Raw genomic sequence first — 23,207 nt, 5'->3', positions numbered from 1 at the left:
AATATGACAGGTAGCACAATATACGGAACAGAAGAATGAAAGAAAAGTAAAAGGAAATCACAGGCTTGTCATCTCACTGAACACAGTGAGGATTTCCACGGTGCGTCGTTTCCTTCTGTTTTCTTTGCTGCCTACATTCAGGTCTCCAGCCCTGGTGAATCTGCAGAGGCAGCTCTGAAACATGTTTGTTGAACTACTTATGTATTCCAGAGAGTCAATTGTTGTAGAAAAAAAAAAGTATTTATCCAAGCACTGCAGAGGTGAAAAGCACTGTCAGGTTTGTTAGGAATCCTGTGCAAGACGGGAGCAAACAAAGTGCTACAATCGCTCCATCAGACTAGTGTGATGGTTTGTGTCACTGATATAATTTTGTTCATATGACATCCATTTGTGACTTTATTTCCTCAATACATGTTTGCAATTTAAATTAAGTTCAGTTTATCCAGTTTTGCTTGTTCTTTCACCACGAGCTCCCACTTAGACGACCCCCGATTTTGGAGATTAAAGCTGTTCTTATGATGGATTGTTGCAGTTGTGACCACTGAAACATGGCCACTGCTTCTCTTCAGTCTCTTCTGTGTTCTGACCACCCTGTGCATCGTCCCTCCACCGTCGCCCTGGTTATCTCATTCGTTATGCTTGTCACACAGGCTTTGAGCGCTCTTCATTCAAACCGAAAGCGAAAAGGTCACGGTGAGCGATGTATCTGTGAGCGCGTCGGTGTGCTCGAGAAGCTCGGGAATGTGTTTGCGTGACCCGTGAAGACAGATCTACTGGCTGTTTTGCATTTCCCGCTGTCACGGCACCTCTCCACACTGATTACAGGTTGTCTGGGCTTGAGGACAGGTGTGGGCTGGTCAGTCGCTGAGAGCCTTACGTAACATGAGGGTCACGACGCTGACGCGAAAGTGGGGGGGACTGTAGGCCCACAGTCATCCTTATACAGCCCTTCATCTTTCCTGCGAGGACTGAGCGGGAATGGAGGTTGAATGAAATCTCGATCGATTGGGCGGATTTGCTCTTGCTTTAATAGATCGGCTTCTTGCACTTCTTACACATTATGCGGCTTAAGAAACTTCCCAGCAGTTTGTGTCTTCATTTGCAGCAACTCTGATGTTCTTTTTTTCAGCTCCCTCACCAAATTAATAGAAAATGAGAAACATGGACTATTCAACCACATGTGGTGCTGAGAGCTGCAGCTGCACCCTCGATGGCATTTAATTAGTCCTGTAAGCTGTGCCCAGAGTAGCAAGCTCTGCGGTTACAGTAGGAGTAGGTGTACCATAGCACACAAGAGTGGGATTGTGAGAAGTTGTGAGTTCTTGTGAGACCAACCATACTCAAGGGGTGTGCCTAGATTATTTTTATTAGGGGTGGTAGGCATGGGCACAAACTGTAGAAGGGTCGCACATGAAAATTTAAATTTTATCCTAATCCACTGCCTTGGGTTAGATTGAATAGTGAACAAAACTATTTATTTAGACAAATTCATTTGTTTAACATGTGAAAACCATGGAAATCAATGTCCCCAGTGAATCTCTCCAGCTCTATCTGGGAGATCCCAAGGTGATCTGAGGATAAAAGGAACATATTGTACCTCAAGCAAGTTCTGAGTCAGTGCTGGACACTCCTCCCAGTGGACACTTTAACACCGAGATACCCCGGAGACTTCCTAATCTGCTAAATAATGCTGTCCATCACAGTGGATTAAGGCATACCTTGCTGTCCATCTTGGTATTTATTTATGCCATTTACAGATATATTTACAGCATAATTATTAGATACAATGGCACTGAAGTAATATTTAAAATCCAAAAACAGATGGCTGCCCTGTATTTAGAGAATACAGTGGATGGTTAAGTCAGTGGGCAATGCAGATTTTCATTGTAAAAATGAAAATCTGTATAATGGTCTCTAAGCTAAAGTCTGAAACAAGGTCATTCAGAAATATCCTGAAAGTCTTTGATAAATGTGAAAGAACCTCTGACACTTTTCAGAGGTTCTTATCAGGTGATTGGACGAACTCTCTATCACAACACAATATCAGTGAACCAGTTACCCAGTCAAACTCTGGTTGCTTCTGCCAAGGACACTACAGAGCAATCATGTCAAGTCATTAATCTTTAAACACTCAACCGTTCCTAAATCTTTCTGTGGTTTCACACCTCATAATCTGGGAGACTCTGTTCAATTGACCAAAATTGGAAACCCTTGTTACGTTTTCAGCTGTTGAGGGTCACTTTCACATTGGACTGTCAAACGAGCGAAACCTGAAAAATCTGTTCATCTCCTCGCCCGTGGTGGCATGGCAACAGGAACCACCAAAGGACAAGAATATCAGAAGAAGACATGAGCACAACTTCCGTCTTCACAGTGCGTAAACAAAAATTTTCCCTCCTGCTATTTTTGTAAACACACCTTCCTTGCCTAAACTCCTGATTTTTTTTTTTCCACTTTCTAAGCTACCCGACGCCTGCTGATAAGTTAATCTAATGGGTAAAATGATGATGGTAAACAGGCTGAACTTACGCAGCACATTTTCGGTCACAGTGATCACTGACTACAGTTGTATGACAATACACAGATCGGTAGGAACTTGGGGTTAAGTGCCTTGCCCAGGGGCACATTGACATGTGACAGGAGAAAGATGAAATCCAATCTACGACCTTCCATTCCAAGAGGACTACTTTACCCACCAATCCAGTCACCCCACATACTTTATCACCAAAGTGCACCAAAGTCCTTTTTTAATGAATAGTCTGGTTTCATTGATGTGAAAATGAGAAAGTCTAAGGAAAAATGAATAAAAAAAAGAAGCAGCAACAGAAAGGATGGAAGGAAACAAAGTGAGATGAGACAGCTGTGGGTCTGGAGGGCCGAGGAGACACTTCATCATAATGTAACATCTGTGATTGCCTCTGACAACAGTGCTTCCTGCTTCCAATCAACTTCTATCCGGTTCACTGAAGGCAGACATCCGGAGGCTAAATTATGTGAATAAACAACCCTTTGGTGCTCTTTGGATTCCCTTAACCATCTATTTTCTACCGTAGATCGCTTTACCCCTGTGCAACTGCTGCATTCAAAGTTACACTCCTTTTGAAGTCATGTTTGAGGTACGCAGCATTTTTACAACTTGATTATGCTATAAAATGGCGCCATGTGGCTGGAAAATACATAATACCCCCTTAAAAACAAAAAGAAATTAAGATTTATTTCATTTTTATAACTCTAATGAAATATCTGGGAGTTTTTAACAACCAAGAAGAATTGTTGAACAATTTCCTTATTTAGCCCAAGAGTCAAACACATTTGTCACGGACAGTCAAGCTCAACATTTTACTTCAAGCACAGAGGATAGTAAAAGTTTTCAGATTTGTTATAAAGAAAAACTTGAAACTTGTGGCCTAATTAGAAGAGCAACAGAATGATTTAGCTCTCTGCATAATCACACGTTACTATGACATGATTTAATCATAGAAAATCAATTCCATATCAATCATCTATCTGCCTTGCTCTAATCAAAAAATTATCAGGGTAAAGTTATAAAATGGATAATGCTGGACATGCATTCACTTTACCGGGGAGGAATTTTTTTTACCACTAAATTTGTTTCTACATGTGAGCAGCAGTCAATCCTCCCCATTCCCTTCTAAATGTTCTATGCTCTTTTAAGCGTCTCATGGTGCCGCCACTGACAGACCATTGTCACAGCAGTCACTCAATTCCATTCCACATTCTTTTAATTTCCACTCCTCACCTGCTGACACCTTTCTCCACCGAGCCGAGCATCTCTGCCTCCACTCTCTGCTTGTCTTCTGTTCAGCTCATTGCCTGAAACTGACTACAGGTAAGATTTTCTGTGGATGATGTACGGTTGTGGTCAAAACCCTCGCCATTAGCTTATCATTACCTGGACTTGTTTTTGTATCATCATGTTACAACCATCCTGGTACTAGCACCATGCTTGGCAACAAATATAGTTTCTTTAATTTGAACGCCTTCATCTCGACTTCTCTAATCACACCAAGTTATGTGATTGCTGCCATGCCTGTCCTTAACATTTTTCTTGGCATTTAGCTAATCTGTGTGTAACTATAAATCCCAGCATTGCTTGAAGTTCTGTTGCACACCCACTAGCTCTTCTTCTGCAGGGACCATTGGAGTCCAATTCAAAACTGGCTTCATTGTGGACAGAGACCAAAATGTTCCAGTACTTTCCATGCTGGAGTACTCATAAGATAATCACAGATGACTTGGGTCTTTTTTCAGAGCTTGGCATAAGGTTGGTAAATCAGATCAGTTGTCCTCATGTACAACTGTTTAAAGGGACACTCAGCTATTTTGATATGCACCCAAAAGTCTTTGCCAGTTGTCTTACAGTTGTCCTTCAAAGATCTTTGCCAAATTTCATTGGTCTTTGACTTCTTAAAACAAATCCTTTATGGTGATGGCTCATACACAGAAAAGCTCAAAAATCTAAAATCACGGATGTATCAAGTGATCAAAAATGTCATGAGCCTAGAAGGGACCCTCTCGGCCCAAGAAAGCTTTGGTCAAACTCAAAACATTTGAAAACTGAAACAATCATTTGATTCCAAAAGTGATCTTCTAGCTAATAAAGCCATTTAGTGAAAATACGTTCCATTTGCCTTATTTTGGTCAATCTCGCTGTCAATATTGGTTGCCATGACCTTGATTTGTCCATCACCCTAATTGGGAACAAGCCTAAGGGTGGCCATGAATATTGGGTTTTGTCTCTGTAGTGCACCAACAGTGTTCACAACCACTTTGAAGATCAGACCCTGTTATTATGCAGCTGCTTTTTGTGGTGTTCAACGGCAGGCTTATGCCTTCAGGGCGACGACTTCTATTGAGCCAACGACAGAGAGATGGGTGTTAAACTAATAAGAGCACTCATCATGCCCTGATAAGATGCACTCGCTATATGGCCAGTTTTTATTTCAGCACAAAATAACTCAACAAATTACTCCTCCACATCAGTTTTAATGCCGACTCTAGATTTTGGCGTAAAGTAGATGTAAGCTTTCATCACCTTGAAACAGCAAATGGGCTTATAAGAGTGTGTGGACCTCTGTTTGTGGATAATGTTAAATTATATGATTACTTAGGGGAAAGAGCACTTCAAAGAAGTCAGAGAGCTACCAAACACTGGAAATTTGGGAAGCAAAAATTACACACTATTAGCATAAAAGGACACATCTGCTTCTAAAAGACACTTAATATCATCAACTAAACACAAAGTCAATTTTAATGGTAATGGCATCAACATTTATAAGCTATGTTAATGGTTAAATGGACAATATAATAATCTAAATGGCTCTTTACTTGGATTTTAGCTTTTTATGACAGATACTAATAGCTGTATCACATTATTAAGTATCTGTCCTGCATTTCAATGACCTACAAAGGTCCTCAACATCAAGTTAAGCCAGGCTCAAACACATGTTTTGGACATTTTTAAGTCTTTTGCATAATATTAACAGTTCTGAGATGCACTCATAGGCTGCAGATTTGCATTATTACTATGACGTTTACACAAGTGCGACCCAAATGTCTTAGCAATGACCTAATAACCTTAATGTCCTGATATCTATGCAGGCAGTTTAAATAAAGATTTACTCACCTCAGCAGGCTGAGTGCTTTATAAGACTTCAACAGATAGCTATATCTGTTGAAGCACTGCGACCTATTTTTCCTTCTTTTATTTAAAATTCCAGTGAAGGAAACTCGTGCAATATTGAACTTCCACATCAAAATGGACAGGAGAGGCGTAAACAGGGTGTTTCACCCAAATCAACCAAAGTTAGGACTTTTTCAGAAAATTATGATTGAAATTTAAGACCTGTATCACAACAGAAATGTACAGAAGAAAATTCCATATAATATATAATCACAGCCTCGTACACCGGACACTGCATATGCCTCTTTACAGCCTCTTATCCCCCATAGTGCCAAGCCTTTTTGAACAGAACACGGGTAGCATTGTACGGGTTGGCAACAGAAGTTAGCCAGAGGTGAAAATGAACGCCATCTCGCCAACCGACAACAAATTATCAAAATAAATTAGACGCTAAAAATCCAGCTAGCAAGCAAGAATATATTAGCAGGGAATTTTTTGTAGCCTCAACTGCCTCAAGTCACAGAAAGCAATGACTTTTTAGTATTTTCCTTTCAACATGGTGTTTGTTTTGGTAAAATGAAGCTGCAGAAAAGCTGGAAAACAAAGTTTTCTTTGACACTGATGGCTAATGCACAGTATGCAGCAGTTGAAATTCCTGCCTGAGAGTGTCTTGCCCAGTGGAAAGAAGTCTTCCACAGACACATGTACATCATTGCTGGATTCATCAGTCAGTTCAATCGATGTTGTTGAGTTATTCAGACATTGGCAACAACTGTGATAATCTTGCCTCTGGCCTTCATTTCAAACTCCACACTGAAAATGACAGATCACCGCAGTGTAGGCTGAATATCAAATGATTCAAGTCAATCAATATCAACGTTGCTGCTAATGTCTGTTTTCTCAGAATCTGTCATCTTGAGTTAAGAAGCTGTCTTGAATCTTAAGGCCAATTCTAGGTTTAGGTCTTTAGGGGTCGGTCATCTTCCAGAGTTTATGACTGAACCAATGGTTAAACAGAGTTTTAACTTATATTTCAGATTCAGTGCTGCATCAAAACAGGGTACATGGGAAGAATATAGCTAAAAAAAGAGAAAAAGATCCATATGTATTATGATTTATTAAAAAATCAATGTCATACTTGATGGTTTACCCACACCACCAAAAGTTTGGGCTGAAATGTCATATTTTACATCATATGAGAATATTTTTCTGTCCACATCACTGATTGTCAACACCTTGGTAGATGGGAGTACAAGAAAAACCCTGACATTTTATAAAAAAAAAAAAAAAAAAAAAAAAGCTTCAGCTGCAGCTCAAACAATGTTTGAAGTTGACAGTATATTAGAAAATATCACGTGATAATTATGTGTTATTAACAGGATGGAAAAGTAATACCTGAACACCAACTATAAAGTGTTAGAAATGCAAACATTTTAAAGAGACTTTAAAAAAAATAAGCAATGTTTAGCCTGGTGGCCCGCCAGGCTTATAATAACAGTGTGGGAAACCCTGGTTACTCTAACATTTACTTCACTTGGATTTAGCTACATAGATTTAAGCAAAAATACAAGATTCACTAAATTTTTTAGTCTTCTCGTGCTTAAGACAATTCAGTGTCTGTTACTTTTGAGATTATAATGCTAATACATTGTGTTCTGCTCTTCATGAGCCTTTTTTCAGAGCATTTTTATCTGACATCGATTGTGATGAAATGTAGAAATGAAAACAGAATGTTAAAACTGGATGATTGAACATTTAAAAGGTTTGGAAATTAACTTTTAAATCCTTGGTACAGGATCATGGTGAGTTATTTGACTTAAAAAAAAAAAATCAAACTAGCCAACCCACAACAAATCATCAAAATAAATTAAAACAAACAAACAAAAAACACCAAGTCCTTTCGAAACTGTAAGTACTTTTTGATGAAAACACTCTCAGTGGACCAGTTGCATTCAGCTTTATAATTGCAGTTTGTTTACACTCACAAATTGAGCGGAGGAGCTGTTAAAGTCATCATAATCGCTTTGGCGGAGCAACTTGATTCAGATGAATAAATGAAAACAATTTTGCACCTTATCAAAGTTTAGCAACATTATTATTAGGGATAAATTTAGACAAGCCTGTCATGCAATCAAATATTAAACTATATTTGATCAGTTGCCGGTCAATTTCAACACTGCATAGGTTTAATTCTCATGAGACGCAGAGTATATTTTGAGATTATCTAAGAAAACCCTTGGCCATTTGACTCGTGTTCTTACAGAAACGTAAGTAGTTATTAACTGATACAGTTTATGATGGCCTGTTTGAAGGTTACCGCTTTCCTTCATATTGATCCGACTCTATGCATCGTGTTTAAGCTTTAGAAAATATAATCCATAAACGCTTCACTACAATGAAACCGCGACAGTAATTAGGAAGTCTCTTCAAAGGGCCAATTGAAGAGCACAGACAGGTCGTCTTCAACCTGCAAAGTAAAATCTTTTCAGCAGGCACTCACACAGGCAACCCCTTTGGGTCTCATGCAAACAGGCCTCATTACGGCTGCATAAAAAGTCTCTGCACAGCAACATGTCTTGCATAATGAATGGCGTTTTCATCCTTTAATGAGTATGCTTTTTGGTATCGGCTCCCGTAATAATATGCAATCGGGCTTCACAAACCGCATAATTCTCTCACATGATTTTTAATCTAAGGTTAATGGGCAGTGTATTCCTAAGGTACAGAAAGAAAATACCTGGTGTTTATAGGACAAACGGAAATCAATTGAATTGATGCAACAAAAACAAAAAAGTAAAAGAAGAGAGAGAAACTGAATTGAATCAATTTGTGATTCAATTCGATGGCTAATTGCCCACAGAATAATGCCTACTTCATGTGCTCTAGAAATTAAATTTGAATCAAGTAATCAGTGCAAATAATGTATTTTTTCCACTAATCAACAAAAGCAAAAAGGAATAAAAAATAAAAATAAAAAACTGACCACCTGAAGTGTCAGTGCCCTTACAGCCTGTTGAAGCAGTGAATATTAGTCCTATAAGGGAAACGATTGTTTAACGCTTTCCTGAATACCTCAGATATGTGACAGAAAAAAAAAATCAGTGGTGGGGACTGGTAGCTAAAAACTTAGTTATACTGGCATAAGTAACAGAAGCTAATGCCAACGCGCTAACTTCAATTCAAATGATATCTGCCCCTGAAAGACTACAATCCTCCATGTTTTTTTTAAAGCAGGACATTAATACAAAGAAGCATCATAAAGTCCTGGTACATTACATTTTCTATTGACCCAAAAGCAGGAAAGACTTCAAAGTCAGTCAATACATCCATCATCACCATCAGGCACAGAAACATTTTGACACTTACAGCAAAATCTGTGACTTTATAATTTGTGATCAAAAGAACTTGTGACACTTTATGACAGCTGAAGCTTGAATAGTTAAGAGGAACTCTCTCTGTGCTGCTAGAAAAAAAAAAGAAAGAAAGACTCACAAAATTAGGGCTTGAAATAAATGCACAACTGTAGTGTTGGCTCTAGAGATGTTTAGGTGACAAGAAGTCTAATTAAAACCAAACCAAAGGATTTCTAACGAGGTTAGATTTGCATATACATTGATTTACATTCCGGCGTTTGGTTCTCTTTGAAAAGCCCTTTTCAGGTCGCAGACTACTCTAATATCCAGAAGTGCTTTTGTCTGAACTGCTGTCAGCCAAGAACTCGAAGCCGACAGAATACCACAAAACACTTCTGATTCTGATTTCGACAACAGCCTGGAAAACAGTTCTCAGAAACAGAAGAAAAGAAAAAGTTGGATGAGCAGCTGCGATGTGGGGATGAGAAAACGATTTTCCATCAGCACTGCGCGACCAAACGCATCCAGCTTTTCTTACTGGCAGAAATTTGTTTTATTCAGTGTCCTGTGTTTAGTTGAGACCATAACGACTGGCAGTTACAGAGGGTTACATTTAATTCTTGGCATTGTGGGGGGTCTGTACTACATTGACACAGCAATGTTCATGCTAAAAAACAGTTTCTTTTTTGCATGGTCGTTCATTCTACTGAATGATGATGGCAGTGTGAAGAGAGTTAAAAAGTGTGGAAAATTCAGTTCCTGTTATTTGCTTTTAGTTTGTGTTAAAATGACAAACTGGGCTTTAAAAGGCTCACCTAACCACACAGCAAAAACTCTGTTGATGAGTGTTTACTGGGCCGGTGACCCTGGAGTTAATTGTTTCTCTTTGGCATCTTTTACTGCCATACAGAGGTAGGTGCATTGTTTTCATCAAAGTAAAAAGAACAAAGAAAATCATCCAAATGGAAAGGTGGTCTGGCTTGTTAGAACTGACAGAGTGAAGTCCAAGGTAAGTTTTTTCACATCTGTTTTGACTCAAAAGAATAAACGACTGTGGTGGGTGTTTTTGTTGTTAAATCTTTTCCTCCATCTCTTTTAACTGCTTACACACACACACACACACACACACACACACACACACACACACACACACACACACACACACACACACACACACACACACACACACACACACACACACACACACACACACACACACACACACACACACACACACTGCAGCGTACATAACCATGTATATGTGTGCCTGTCGGCAGTCATACATGAAGAGACTGAAACTGTTCAGGGGACCCTTTAGGAAGGGTACAGGTTGCAGAGAAGAATAAAAAGCTGAACTTGTGCTACAGTCTTGGTCTCACTTGGCTCCATCCATAAGTGTTGCCCAGCGCTGGACGGTGAATGAGGCTCTGTATCTGTTCTATTTGTATGACATGTATGGCTGGTAATATTTGATCATTCCTTCAAATCAAATCAAATTTTACTTGTATAGGACATTTCAGCAGCAAGGCATTTCAAAGTACTTCACATCATAAACACAAAAACACAAAGTCATGCATCATAGAATAAACAATATATTGTTACATATTACGTTTCAAATACAATTCTAAACAGGTGTGTTTTTAGGTGAGATTTAAAGGAAGTCAGGGTTTCGGCTGTTTTACAGTTTTCTGTAAGTTTGTTCCAAATTTTTGGTGCATAGATGCTGAAAGCTGCTTCTCCTCTCTTGGTTCTGGTTCTGGGGATGCAGAGCAGACCAGAACCAGAAGACCTGACAGGTCTGGAAGGTTGATACAACTCAGATCTTTGATGTATTGTGGTGCTATACCGTTCAGTGATTTGTAAACTAACAACAGTATTTTAAAATCTATTTTTTTGAGATACAGGGAGCCAGAGGAGGGACTTTAAAACTGGTGTTATGTGCTCTAACTTTCTGGCATTAAAGCCTGTTTTTATATACAACTAAATCTCATTATTTCTCAAGGTTCTGGTCGGGTCCTGAAACTGGTCCTTTTACTCACCAACTACTTCAAGACAAGTGGAAAATTACTAAGGAAGTACTTCATTTCAAATTCAAAATAAGAGTCTGAAAGCTAAACACAAGGTATTGAGACTGAATCACTCGCATTCATCTACAGGGTCAATAATAACTTCTTGAATATTATAAATTATATAATTCTTCCCAGCAATAACGGGACACCACTTTGCAGGAAAACCTTACAACATGAAGAGGCTCAAATAAAAGGAATATAAAAGCTCTAATATTTTGTTATTTGTTCCATAAAAAGCAAATGACAAACTACACACTTTTTGTAACACTAATGAAGCTTCTGATACAATACATCAGTGCAGACGGCATCAAGAAATTAAAGAACTTGTGGCTACAGCTTAAAACTTCCTTTTAGTGAAAACAGTAAACTTACAGACCTGTAATTTTGTTGCCTCTCCTTTAATTTCTCTGAGCCCTCCCATCAACCTCCTTGTCAGTCCGACTCAGAAAACCCTCGGCTGCGCTCTGTCAAGCTCCTGCTCCATTTAGTTACATTTAACCCTGAATGTTCCCAATTATAGCACTTCCAGTCCAGCTTGCTTGTGTCTCGGACAGAAACAAGAGAGCAGACTTTCATCAGCAAAAGCAACTGGAAATGCTTTTCTACCAATATCAGAAAAAAAAAAAAATGCTGCCAACGTTTTTCTTTTCTTGTAAATCTCAAAGCATATTTCAGTTCAGTCTTTTGTATTTTTGTTTAGTACTAAAATGCACAGCAGATGGCAAATTATAACCCATGCCTTTGTTGCACTGCTCTTTATGGGATACCGGAACTGCCACCAATCAGCAAACCGCAATCTATTATCGTTAAAAGGACGACTGTGGATTTTACACTTGAACTGAAAAAAGAAAATGAGCAGCTTTGACAATGGCTGCACATCTTTTCCCAAAGCCCTGTCTTCCTGCTACAATTCAGGTTTTTCATAAGAAAAAGATAAAGTTGAATGATGCATAGAAGATAACAGACAACTTTTGTTGTGAAGACCAACTTGCATGACCAACTACTGAGGAAGACGTCAACTGACTGAGCTGACCAAGAGAGGAAGCACGATTTAGATTCATTAGTCAACCACTCGTGTGGAATTAGCTTTTTGCTTTTAAATCTGTCTATAATAACAGTAAAGGTTAGTTATAATTGCCCATTTTACTAGTTCAAACATCAAATACGCTGTAATAAACATCAACACGCACAGTGGAAATCATCTTAGCCGTAGCACAGACGTCTTTGTCTCCAAAATTGGGGGCATAGCCAATCAGCACCCAGGAAAAATAAATGGCACTTCTGGATTGGCTGCTTTGCACACACCAGCCAATAATGTATCCAGTAGCTCTGAATTTGGTATTTCAGCTTCCCAAGCTGCATTTCAGTAAAACTTTAGATGTGCGTTGGAAAATATCTGAATATTGAACCATAAATAGGTGGGAGGTCAACTATAGAACCTATTACATATTAACACATTACTTAAGACTTAAGATTTAGAAATTTCAGAAGAAAAAAAAATTACAATGATACAATTCCCAAAAATTGTGTCATTAGAAACTGATGCGATTTGGGAAAATCTCGTTTCCAAGTCGAGTTGGTTTGCCACAAAGTGTTATGCAGCACAGTACTGCAACTTATTCTGGTATTTCAGCTGTTTCTACTTTCCAAATCTTTATTTTTTCTCGCTCCCTCTTACCTGGGATATTATGGATGGTGATGGCAAGGATAAGCAGGAGAATTCGCCGCCACCTGTTGGCCGTTTGGCCAACTCCTTCTGGTGTTTTACTTCCTGCTTCTTGTCCATCAAAGTGGCCTGAATTGGGGCCTCTTCTTCTTTGGTAGACCTCTCCATATTCAGTTTTATCTGTGAAAAAGAAAATCACAGAAAGATAAAGTAACACAAACATTAAGCAACATCCTCAGAAATGGATTACCTGAAGAATGCACCTAAAACCTAACTTTCTCAATACTCCATCCCCCCAAAACAAGCAATACTAATGGCATCTGTTACTCTGTTATGGAGTAGATAAGACTAGCTGAATCGGGCAGCTTCCAGGTGTGAAAATGTGCAAATGTGACAAGACAAAACCAAAAGCTCTCCTCTGAGTGAAGTGGCCCTAGATAAAAGGTTAGAAAAACCCTGAAGGGCTTCAGCATGCCTCAAATTAACGCCTTCAGTTTACTCCCAACAGGAGTGCTTGTCAGCTGGTGGAACAATGCCTGAAAGCTGCACACTGCCAGCTGCCACTGACAATGTCTATTAGGCTCCAGAGTGGAAAATCAAATGAGCAGGCCCACTTCATGCAGTGAATGGGCAGCTGTGTGGCGAGTCAACTCCTCTTCCAGAGCCCCTGTCTCTCCTTTCTTCACATACAAAAAGATTATGATTGACTATTGGGAAGACGACGAGGATATTTACATATCCGACCCCGGCTTCAAAAGATCGCCATGAGGCCCTCAAGAAGCTATTGAGTATTGCTTCCTAATGCGGTCAGATCACATGTAAATATTAGCACTTTCTGAGTAAAAGCCGCCTTTTGGCTCTAATTGGATTGCTTGGCAGATCCAGAAAGCTGCTGTAGGCCGCGAAAGTCCCAAGGGAGTTACAATGACATGGGGAAATCTGCATATCAAATCAGCGAACATCAAAATGGGCTTTACATACATTTAGCAAATATGCATTGGCCTCTGTAATTACTTGGAGCCCTGGTAGTCTAAAATAAATCAACCTCTCATGACTGCAGCACAGTTGCAAAAACTTTGAATTGAGTACATGTAATGGCAAATGGATGGTTCTACAGCAACAAAGCACTGTGATCAATTCCTTTGAAGCTTTTCCCTATGGGCCTTGCAGAATTTCCATGCATGGGTGGGGCAATGATTTAGTTACTAGAGGTTTTAATTACTTTAAAGTTTAAGTGGAAGTTTATAAAGGTTCGTATTGTTTGTCTTTTGTTGCTCTGTAGTGGATTGGTGACGATCTTTCTCGATCTTGTTCAGATTGAGACCTTCCCTATTTTTATTAGATTGTCTAGCTCTCATTCTGTCTTCTCTTCAGCTCAGGTTCTCTACATGCAGAGGAATGTTGACTTTATTTTGGGTCACTATTCTTTCATAGTTCAATGATCTCGATTGAAAATGGCGTGTTTCGAAGCGTTCCCAGCAACCTTCACACCAAAAATAGTGTAACAGGACGAGTATTCGTCTCACAAATATCCAGTATTGCCCTGTTGGATTGATATGACAATCCAACAAGTTATATTCTCAAATATGGGAAAAGTCCTCCCTATAATTGTCTAAAAATTTTTATGGTTGTGTAATCTATGAAGGCGTTGCAGGGTTTTCTGAAAACTAGGGTTGCCACCTTTCAAAAACAAAAATAAGGGACGCCCACCAAAATTGTACTCAATCAGAACAGCATACCTTTAACATGTTTATACTTGAGTAGATTTACGTAAACTTTAATTAATTTCTGACTTATGAACACCATTTGCTTTAATTAAAGGTTGTATTTTCTTGTTTTTTTCATTTTGAAAAGTGGACAAGGGACATAGCTATATTTCAGGAAAAAACAAAATGATGAATTACAAGTATGGTTATGTCGATCTATTTTAACAGAACCATTTGGGATGGCAATAGACATTTTTGTAGACGTGATTCCTTTTTCATTTTTACTGTGAGCTTATACGGCTGCAATAAAGATGACTTATGCCTTTTTGCACATTTTTACCATTGTGAGGAACACTATGAAAGCTCTATGAAACAACGTCACAATTCACATTGTGGAGAAGTCCAATATTTTTCCTCCACTCTGTATTTTATTTGCTTTAACTGCTGAAAACTCCATTGGCAAACTGCTCTGAATGTGCAATTTCATGCTGCAGTTTACCAGGTAGCTGGAGGTGTTAAAACAGAGAGGGTTTCAAATTCTTTCCATTAATATTCAACATATACCCTTTATGTTCTGATTTCTTTCATCGTTCTACGTCTTCACCTTGCAGTAAGAACGGCGTGACTCATAATGATGAACCTCTAGTGGCTGAAAAGCTTGTTTGACCCAACCCTTGAGGAAAAACCATTTAGAAGTAGAATGAACAGTTTTCTTCTTTAAAAGGCAAATCTGAACTTTGCTCTGCTAAGTTATGAACATTAATTCAGCTTAGCAGCTCAGTGTGAGAGATGTAAATCAACTTCTATGGCTATCACTCGGGCGTCGATTGAAAAACTGATCTGTTTTGAGAGGCATTAGTATTCAGCCTAAAGACACACACAAAAAAAAAAAAAAAAGAAAAGAAAAGTAATCCTGCAAGGAAATGTGTAGCCAGGTGTTACAACACAAATTCTGGGCAGATTTTTGAAAATGTATTAGTATTTTAAGACATAGCAAGTTCGCTACAAAGGTCATTCACCTATGCGAGAAACATTAAGGATTTTAGTGCATGCAGACGGATATGGGGAAGTCCTATTATCTTTGTTAACTTTTTGCTTTGGTTGGAATTCCACTTGGATTATAAAACTATTGGAAGGAAAAAACCCAGACCTGAGAAATTAGGACAAGACAGTTAATGACATCTCCCATGCATGGATTAAACAGATCACTAAGTTAGCCATTGGTGTTGTTTGTAAGCATAAAGTTAATCCAGTACAAAGGTGCTCTCTTTGGCAATTTTTATAGCTACTATGTACCACCATCCTCAATACAGTAAGAAGTCGCATTGCAGAAAAACCCAGATTGATATGCCCTTCAAGAACCTTTATATTTTTTCAATGATATAAAAAATTAATGTTTCTTTCAATCACTTCATTTTCTACTGGGCACTGAAGAGTTGGTGTCACACACTGGACTCAAAACAAACAACCCGACAGACTTTGAGAAAACCATTTAAATGATAAATAGGGTTTTGAAGACGAGATCAACATGCTTTCTGCCCCACCCAATTTGCATCAATGCCATCAAATATAAATGTACAGCCAGCTACATTTCTCACTCTCTTGCAAATAGAATACAAATGAATACAAAGACAGATACTGATCCCTAATCTGCATTGTAATAACTTTTAGCGTCTTGAACACAACCTAATTTGCGCTAAGCCTTTTTGGAGAATTACACAAAAGAAAACAAATTCTAAGACTGGGGGGTGGAAAGCATCTTTCAAACTAATTGCTACATCCATTCTGAGCATCGTGACTAATGGCTAATAATAGTTCAATGATGGAATATTTCCATGTGTCACTCCAAATGAGATGACTCCATTATGTGAATGCAGAAGCAACAGAGAGAGTAATTTACTCCGTGATTCCTTTGCTGCCTTTATGAAATGAACTGCCAATGAGCAGTTCATCATTACGCGTCAACCACTGACTTCTAAACAGCAACGATTGCTCCACTTTCATCTACTACTACATTAACTCCTAAAAGAAGAATTTTTTATGCTAATTCAGTCAAGTTTGTGTTTTGTGTCTCAATACTTTTATTGTCCCTTTCCCAACCTATGTGTTACCCTTACAGATTTATTCCAGTATCTTGTGTCGTAATTAATGCTTAGAGTATTTACACATCATTTACACATTTGGTTCTCCACTCTGTATCCAGTAAGTCTGTCTTATTAACCTTTCCTCCTATTCCTGGTGTCATCTGTCCGTTTGCTTTTTGGGTTAAATTAACAGAGTTTAGTTTATTTTGTCCTGGAACAATCTTGTAATTTTAAAGAGGTTTCAGTGGAGATAAAGACTGTAGTTAAGACTCAAGTCTCACACTACAAGTCTGGTAGTCTAGTCAAAGTAAAAGCATGTTTCTTTAGGGCACAAATCTAATGTAATTTTATGAGGTAATTTTACAGGTAATTGCAATTTAAGTGAATCTTGAGTCCAAATTTCAAACTCCAGGCCCTGTTTCTGCTGTTAAACATCAAAATGTTCAAGTGTTTCAAGTTGATAAACTGGCATGTATATGAATATATTACAGCTCACAAAAATACAACTGTGGCAGTGAGTTGCAGAACTGCTGATATTTTTTATTTTCTTTGCCTAAAAGAATGCTTACAATTTGAAAAAAAAAGAAACCGTTTTAGAAACAGCAGCCGATATAAATGCTTTAATTAGTTGTTTTACTTCGCTGGCCGTAACAAGACAAGACACTGATTTATTGTTAACGTCCAAACTTTTAATCCTCCTGTTTCCTCCCTCTCTCCCTTCCTCTGACCATCCTTCCATTCGTCTCTATCACACACATTCTCGAACACGAGCAATTGACCTCGGTGAGAGCGTTCCAACTGTGTAAGCTGGGCCATGTAGGCGGCAGTAAATAGGAATTATCTGGCCTGGAAAGGTCAACTGATCTGGACTCTTGCTGGAGGGCCCTCTGGTTACACCCTCAATCAGAGGATGCTTTCAAAGGCCAAAAACCCTCAGTCCATTTCTCTCCAATTGAACTTCCCAAACCATTAGGCTGTAACAAATGGCTGTGTGCGCACACCCTGTGGACACATTGCTGTATCGCTCACTGCTAATGATAGCTGTGGGGAAGTAGCTGAAGCTGTGTTTCTGACTCGTGTTCACTTTATTGTATGATATTAGCCAATCTTCAATTACGAACAATAAAAATGTAACTAATGTTATGAAGCAGCTATGTGCAAACATCTTCATGTTGAGTATATTTAAGGTAAGAAAAGAAAATACAGTAAAAATCAACTGTACAAGGACTGCATATACAACAGCATATATTCATACAACAGCATATATTCATGTCTAAGAAAACATTAGAACCTCAAAAAATTCAATGTGAACATGGATTCAATGAACCTGCTGTAAACTGTAAAACTGATTTGACAATATAAAGACGATTGTACCACAATGTGAGAAAACACTCAAATTTAAAATGTTTAAGAATAAAGCTACAACTGAGGATGACCAGGAAATTTAAAATTTGATGCCCTTATGTTGCTGCTATCGACAGTTCTTCATAGCTCATATTAAAAAAAAAAATCCCTAAATGCACTTATTGCTTTTTAAAGATCAAATTTCAACGTTGTAATTACCCACATACGTATAAAAATGGTTACGTATTCAGTTTGGCAAAATAAAGGCTTTACCACAGCATTAGTCTTTTCAGAATTTGAATTTTATCATCTGAGGGACAAAACGTTACAACGCCGTCCATTTTTCCAGCCAAGGTAGACAGAGAGCCAGCGAGATTAAAACCACTGCCAAAGCCTTTCAGCTTCATATATGGACATAAGAATACAACTTAATTTTTTACAGTCAGACAAACCAATTTTATAAATTAACAAACACAAATGATAAACTACCAATAAAGTACAGCTGTAGTAAAGTAAAAAAAAAAAATTTTTTTTGGAATTCAACTTTTTCCCACAAGGCTTTGTTTTGACGTCTAACAGATTAATGTCGCGCAGAAAACAAAAAGTGCTTTTTGGAGCACTATTAGTGGTGCACACTTTGCGGACCTCCTCGCCAGTTTCTATTCTGTTTTCATATATTTTGGTAAAATTTCCAGTTGTTTTTTTCTACTCCTGCCACTTACTTTACTGTCTGCTTTTGTTACTTTTAAATAATTATTTTTCATAGCACAACGACTCCTACCCGTTCATGGTTTAGTATGTGCAGTTTGGAACGTAACTCCAAAATTTGACTATTTGCCAAAAAATGCAGCTTGGTAAGATGAAATACCCAGGCGCAATGTTACCAATGTTTTTTTTTTTTTTAAAAGGGCGGATCATTTTATTTGTCACCAGTCTGATTGGCTGTCAGTCTGGAGACAAAGAAGACCGTAACATATTAACTTCTTATGTAGTACGAAGACTGTTTCCTCTGTTCTTAATGTATATTAAGATAAACCTGGTATGTGAACCTTTAAAATATGCAATTATCTCAAGTATTTACAAATTTTGGCTTTTTGTGGGAGGTTGAGAACTTTGACCCCCATGAATACTGGAGTTGCTCTGCATGTCAAACTTTTGTTGTTGCAGCTTTCTTGGCCAGGAGTCTCTTGTAAATGAGCTTATTTGTAATCTTAAGTGATGTTCCCATTTAAACGAAGGCATAATGAGATCAAATTAAAAACAGTTTTCCCATTTATTGATGACTACTTCACTGTATGATAGCAAAAATCCGATGCAGTGGATTTGCCTTGTACTCTTTTCATGCCTGATATCTGAGACTTGGCCAAAGTTGGTTGAAAAGGTTGCAACACTCATTAAACCTGAATTATTATTTTTTTAATTCCTTCCTAGCAAATGTGTTTGTCAACAGGATGTGTTGCATTAAAAAGTGGAAAATTTGGAAATTATTTATTAAAGCAGCTATATAAGGAGGCCATAACTGCCAGGTTATGGCCTCTTTATGTTCAGAAAAACATAAGGAGAAAAAGAAAAAAAAATGAAGAGGTGCAGACGTTTGGAGGCAGCACTAACAAAAGGAATGTGGTTAAATCAAATGCTGCTTGACAGCCAGTCAAACTAATGTCCCGTTACGAGACATAAATAGGCTGCAGCTGACACAGAAATGTGTCAGGTTTATAACACAGTCAAGTTAATCAGCCTCTCAACCCGCAAATACAAACAGCATATATTCATGTCTTTTTATAGATAAAGGGAATTTACCACTTTGTATATTTATATATTTACTTTCAGCTCCTCTCCAACACATTAAGGATTGTGAAGGGCTGCAGAGTGAGCACGACTACAAACAGATTGGTGCGCCGAGTTAAATGTTAAAAAAAAACGTAGCGGTGACGACCTCGTATGTAGGTGAGCAACACGAAATAAATAAATAAATCTTTGAAACTACTCGCCAGGGATTTCTGTTGTCAGAGGTGACGTGTGACAAAAGCGTCTGTTAGATGTATAATTACTTGTCAGTGTGAAATATTTCTGTAGTGAGTTGAAAGCAGAAGCCAAATTTGACTATAAACTGCAAACCTTCCAGCTTGTTTGTTACAAAATAAGAAATAATTGGAATCAAGTTTTCTTCCCCACCCCGGTAATTGGTGTTAAGAGTTAAGTCACATAAAAACTTAAAACAATAAGCATCCATATTAATGGTGGAGATTTAATTCAAGTAGAGTTGTAAATACTTGCATATGATGGTGTTGGTGAAAGAGCAGGATAATATCAGCCAACTTCAATCTGTATTTTGGACTTGCTTTATTTACTGGATTTTAATGTTTGCACTGTGAAATAGGATGTCTGGCTTTTACAAAACAGTAAAAAATAGAAATATGACTTTCTGACTGTTTATTTGTTCCTCTTGGCTTGGCAGTGACAATAATGCCAGAAACACACACCAGGTTGGTTTCTTCCTTCTCAAAATTTTTTTGTATCATTTTCTAAAGGTTCTGTACAGGTGGGGAGAAAATAATATCACTGCTTATCTTTAAAGGATTCATAAGATATTTTTGTTTTTACATTTTCACAGTAGCTGTGTTTGCATTGACTGCATAATTGTTCAATTCCACATATCAAAAATGAAAACTCACGGATTTCAAAACAACTTTTGCTTTCCAACAAGGTTTTGGTGCTACAATAAGGTGTCTTTTTTTTTGGGGGTACAATGGAAACCAATATTTTTTATTGTCACATGAACAACAACCGTATTTTACAACTGGCAAAAATCACAAAGAAGAAGCAAGGAAGTGGTTGGAGGATCATGAACGGTATATCACCTGAATGCGATTTAATAGTTTCTTATTTCTAATGGAAACTCAGCCAGTGTAAACGTTATGCTAATTGTAATTTAAACTGTTTGCCTCCTAAGTATCAGGACACCCTGATGCCTTTAGGTCTATTAAAAACTACTGTGTACCGTTTTCTCACCATCACAAAGGAGGCAATCCTTCTCAACCTAAGTTATACAAAGTGTGCCTCTGTCTAGGGGAAATATTTTTCAAATTTGCAATGGATACACGTTTTCTTGTAGTTTATTGTCAATCTACACAAGCGATTAATTTGAGTTAACACTCAGCATCTGCTGATGAAATGGGGCTGCTCCACTCTACTCATGTGGAGTCGCTCACAATGTCCAGAATAAAAGGACAGTTGCAAGAAAATAAGTGCCTACAAGACTGATATACATTTCATTTATTTATCCCCCTTGGTTTTTGTATTTATTTCCCAGTGAGAGCTTAGTCAGGGTAAGTCTAGGGGGGAATGAATCAACCCTGAAGGCTTCGGTTGTTTCTCTGATGTCGTTTTTCATTTTCAAGCAATAATGAGGACAATTTGCTGGGACGCGTCTATTCAAACCACTAAAGTTTTTCTTTTTTTTCCCTTTATTTTATTTTAAGTAAGAATATGCATATATAGAGAAATTATTACATCTTTTCACATCTCAAACACATCCATAGACAAAGTGTGTCTCAAATTAAGTTTAGTGAATGGTCAGTGACCAATCACTGAAATTATGAAACACTTAAGAATTTGGCATTAAATGAAAGCTAACTAGACATCTTGGACCGGGTCTAAAGAAAGTTTGCAATTTAATTGCAGTAGTTCTGTTATTTATTTTAACATAAGGGAAAGACATAAGCTCCAACTCAAGTAATAGCACGAAAATTGGCCTATTATCTTACTCAAGGAAGCAACTAGCCTTCTGTAGGTGTGTGTTTCTGGTTGGCTGTCTCTCTACAAGGCTGACAGAGAGATTGCAGCACAAAGAGCTTTTTTTTTTTTTAACTCAGACAGCAGACAGGCAGGCTATCAGTTCTGGCCAAGGTTGTTGTAGTGTAGAATTTGATACAAAGAGAAAAGTGCTAAAGATAACAGCAAAGGGATGGTAAAAGCTGTAATTTTTCTAAATTTTACTCATAAAACTAACATGTAGTTTAGTGAATGATGGAAATAAAGACAATCTGAAAGGATGATCAGTCCTTTCTCACAAACAGCTTAACATCCAATCAAAGGTATTGTCCGCTTTAGACAGACAATAAAAAATGGATTAAAAATAGACATGGGGAACATAAAAAATAAAATGAACTAGAAAAATGATTATATGCTAGCAGGCATATTATCAGAAAATAACAGCTGATAGTCAAAACAGGTCATTTTTGATTCATAGTTGCAGTGAAGTTGTTCTGAAAACGCCTCACTCCAAAAAACGTTTTTGAAAGGTGAAAGGTTAAGAGTTGCCTGTGTCCATTTGAAAAACACTAAAAATGGACACAAGTGTCATGAAGTGCAAAAGACACTTTTAATGCATATTTGCATTAAAGGTCCATTGAAAGTGCCATCTTTGTATTATTTGGTAAATAATGACACTGTAATGCAACTTTTAAAGCAGATTTTCATTGAAAATTATTATTTACCAAAGGACTCTTCATGACAGCAGTCATAAACATTCATAAAGACTTCTTCGTGTTCAATATAGGCGTTATATTTATGACAGTGTCCTGTCAGTCTTATGCACAACCCCTTCAAATGAAGTGTTTCCTTACAAGGTTTTAACAAAAAAAAAACATTTAAATTGGCTTTCCTGAATTGAAAAATAATGACCACCTTCAAAAATCCTTTTTGGGGGTAATAGAGGGTAAAAACAGCAATCAGTTAGACGTCCATTGAACCGGACAGTGTTTGCTGAGGTTATCACTGATCTGTAATTTCACTGGGGACGATGGGGTGAAAACGAAACTGCAACACATCCATACTCCGTTTTTGATTTTGTGATTTCTTGTGACAGCAGCTATGCTTTAGATGACAAACGTATGGAGAGGAAAGCCACGCATCTCGCACACGTCACTATGTCTCTGCCAAACTACCGACACATAGGAGCTTTTTAGTCAGATTGACAGGTTGGTTGAAGCCTTTCATTGAGATGATTAGTCTTCTCCCAGGGGTCTCTCTGACCTTGATAATAAATCTCAGACACAGACATCATCATTTATCAAATGTGTGCATGACCAAGAAACAGGTGTGCCATCATTTTCCTCCTCTTTGATTTATCTGTTTTGATGTGATTAATATGCAAAATCCCACAGCAGGTTTTGAATTCTGCACTTAACTTGAAGTGCAGCAGAGGTAATGGGCCTGGGCCTGAAAGCTATAAGGCCCTAGTAGTGCAACAACATGCCTCGCGAAACAAATTGTAAATTTTGTGCTGAAAAAATAAAAAAAGTAGAGGTAAGCCCATAGCTTTAAATCTTTAATGAAA

General features: G+C 37.9%; 1 protein-coding gene across 4 annotated transcripts in view; it reads right to left on the bottom strand.

The window, feature by feature from the left end:
- The window catches only part of LOC129377490 (zinc transporter ZIP11-like), a 120,508-nt gene that overhangs the window by 5,220 nt on the left and 92,081 nt on the right, over positions 1–23,207 (bottom strand). For all 4 annotated transcript variants that reach the window (XM_055057472.1, XM_055057475.1, XM_055057473.1 and 1 more), the window contains exon 6: positions 12,745–12,912. In XM_055057472.1, coding sequence (XP_054913447.1) covers positions 12,745–12,912 — 168 coding nt within the window. The remainder of the gene's footprint in view (positions 1–12,744; positions 12,913–23,207) is intronic.

Source organism: Poeciliopsis prolifica, unplaced genomic scaffold (genome assembly GCF_027474105.1).
Source record: "Poeciliopsis prolifica strain line A6 unplaced genomic scaffold, Auburn_PproV2 SCAFFOLD048, whole genome shotgun sequence".
In the NCBI taxonomy this organism is placed as follows: Eukaryota; Metazoa; Chordata; class Actinopteri; order Cyprinodontiformes; family Poeciliidae; genus Poeciliopsis; species Poeciliopsis prolifica.
This window is presented reverse-complemented; position numbering and strand designations above follow the sequence as displayed.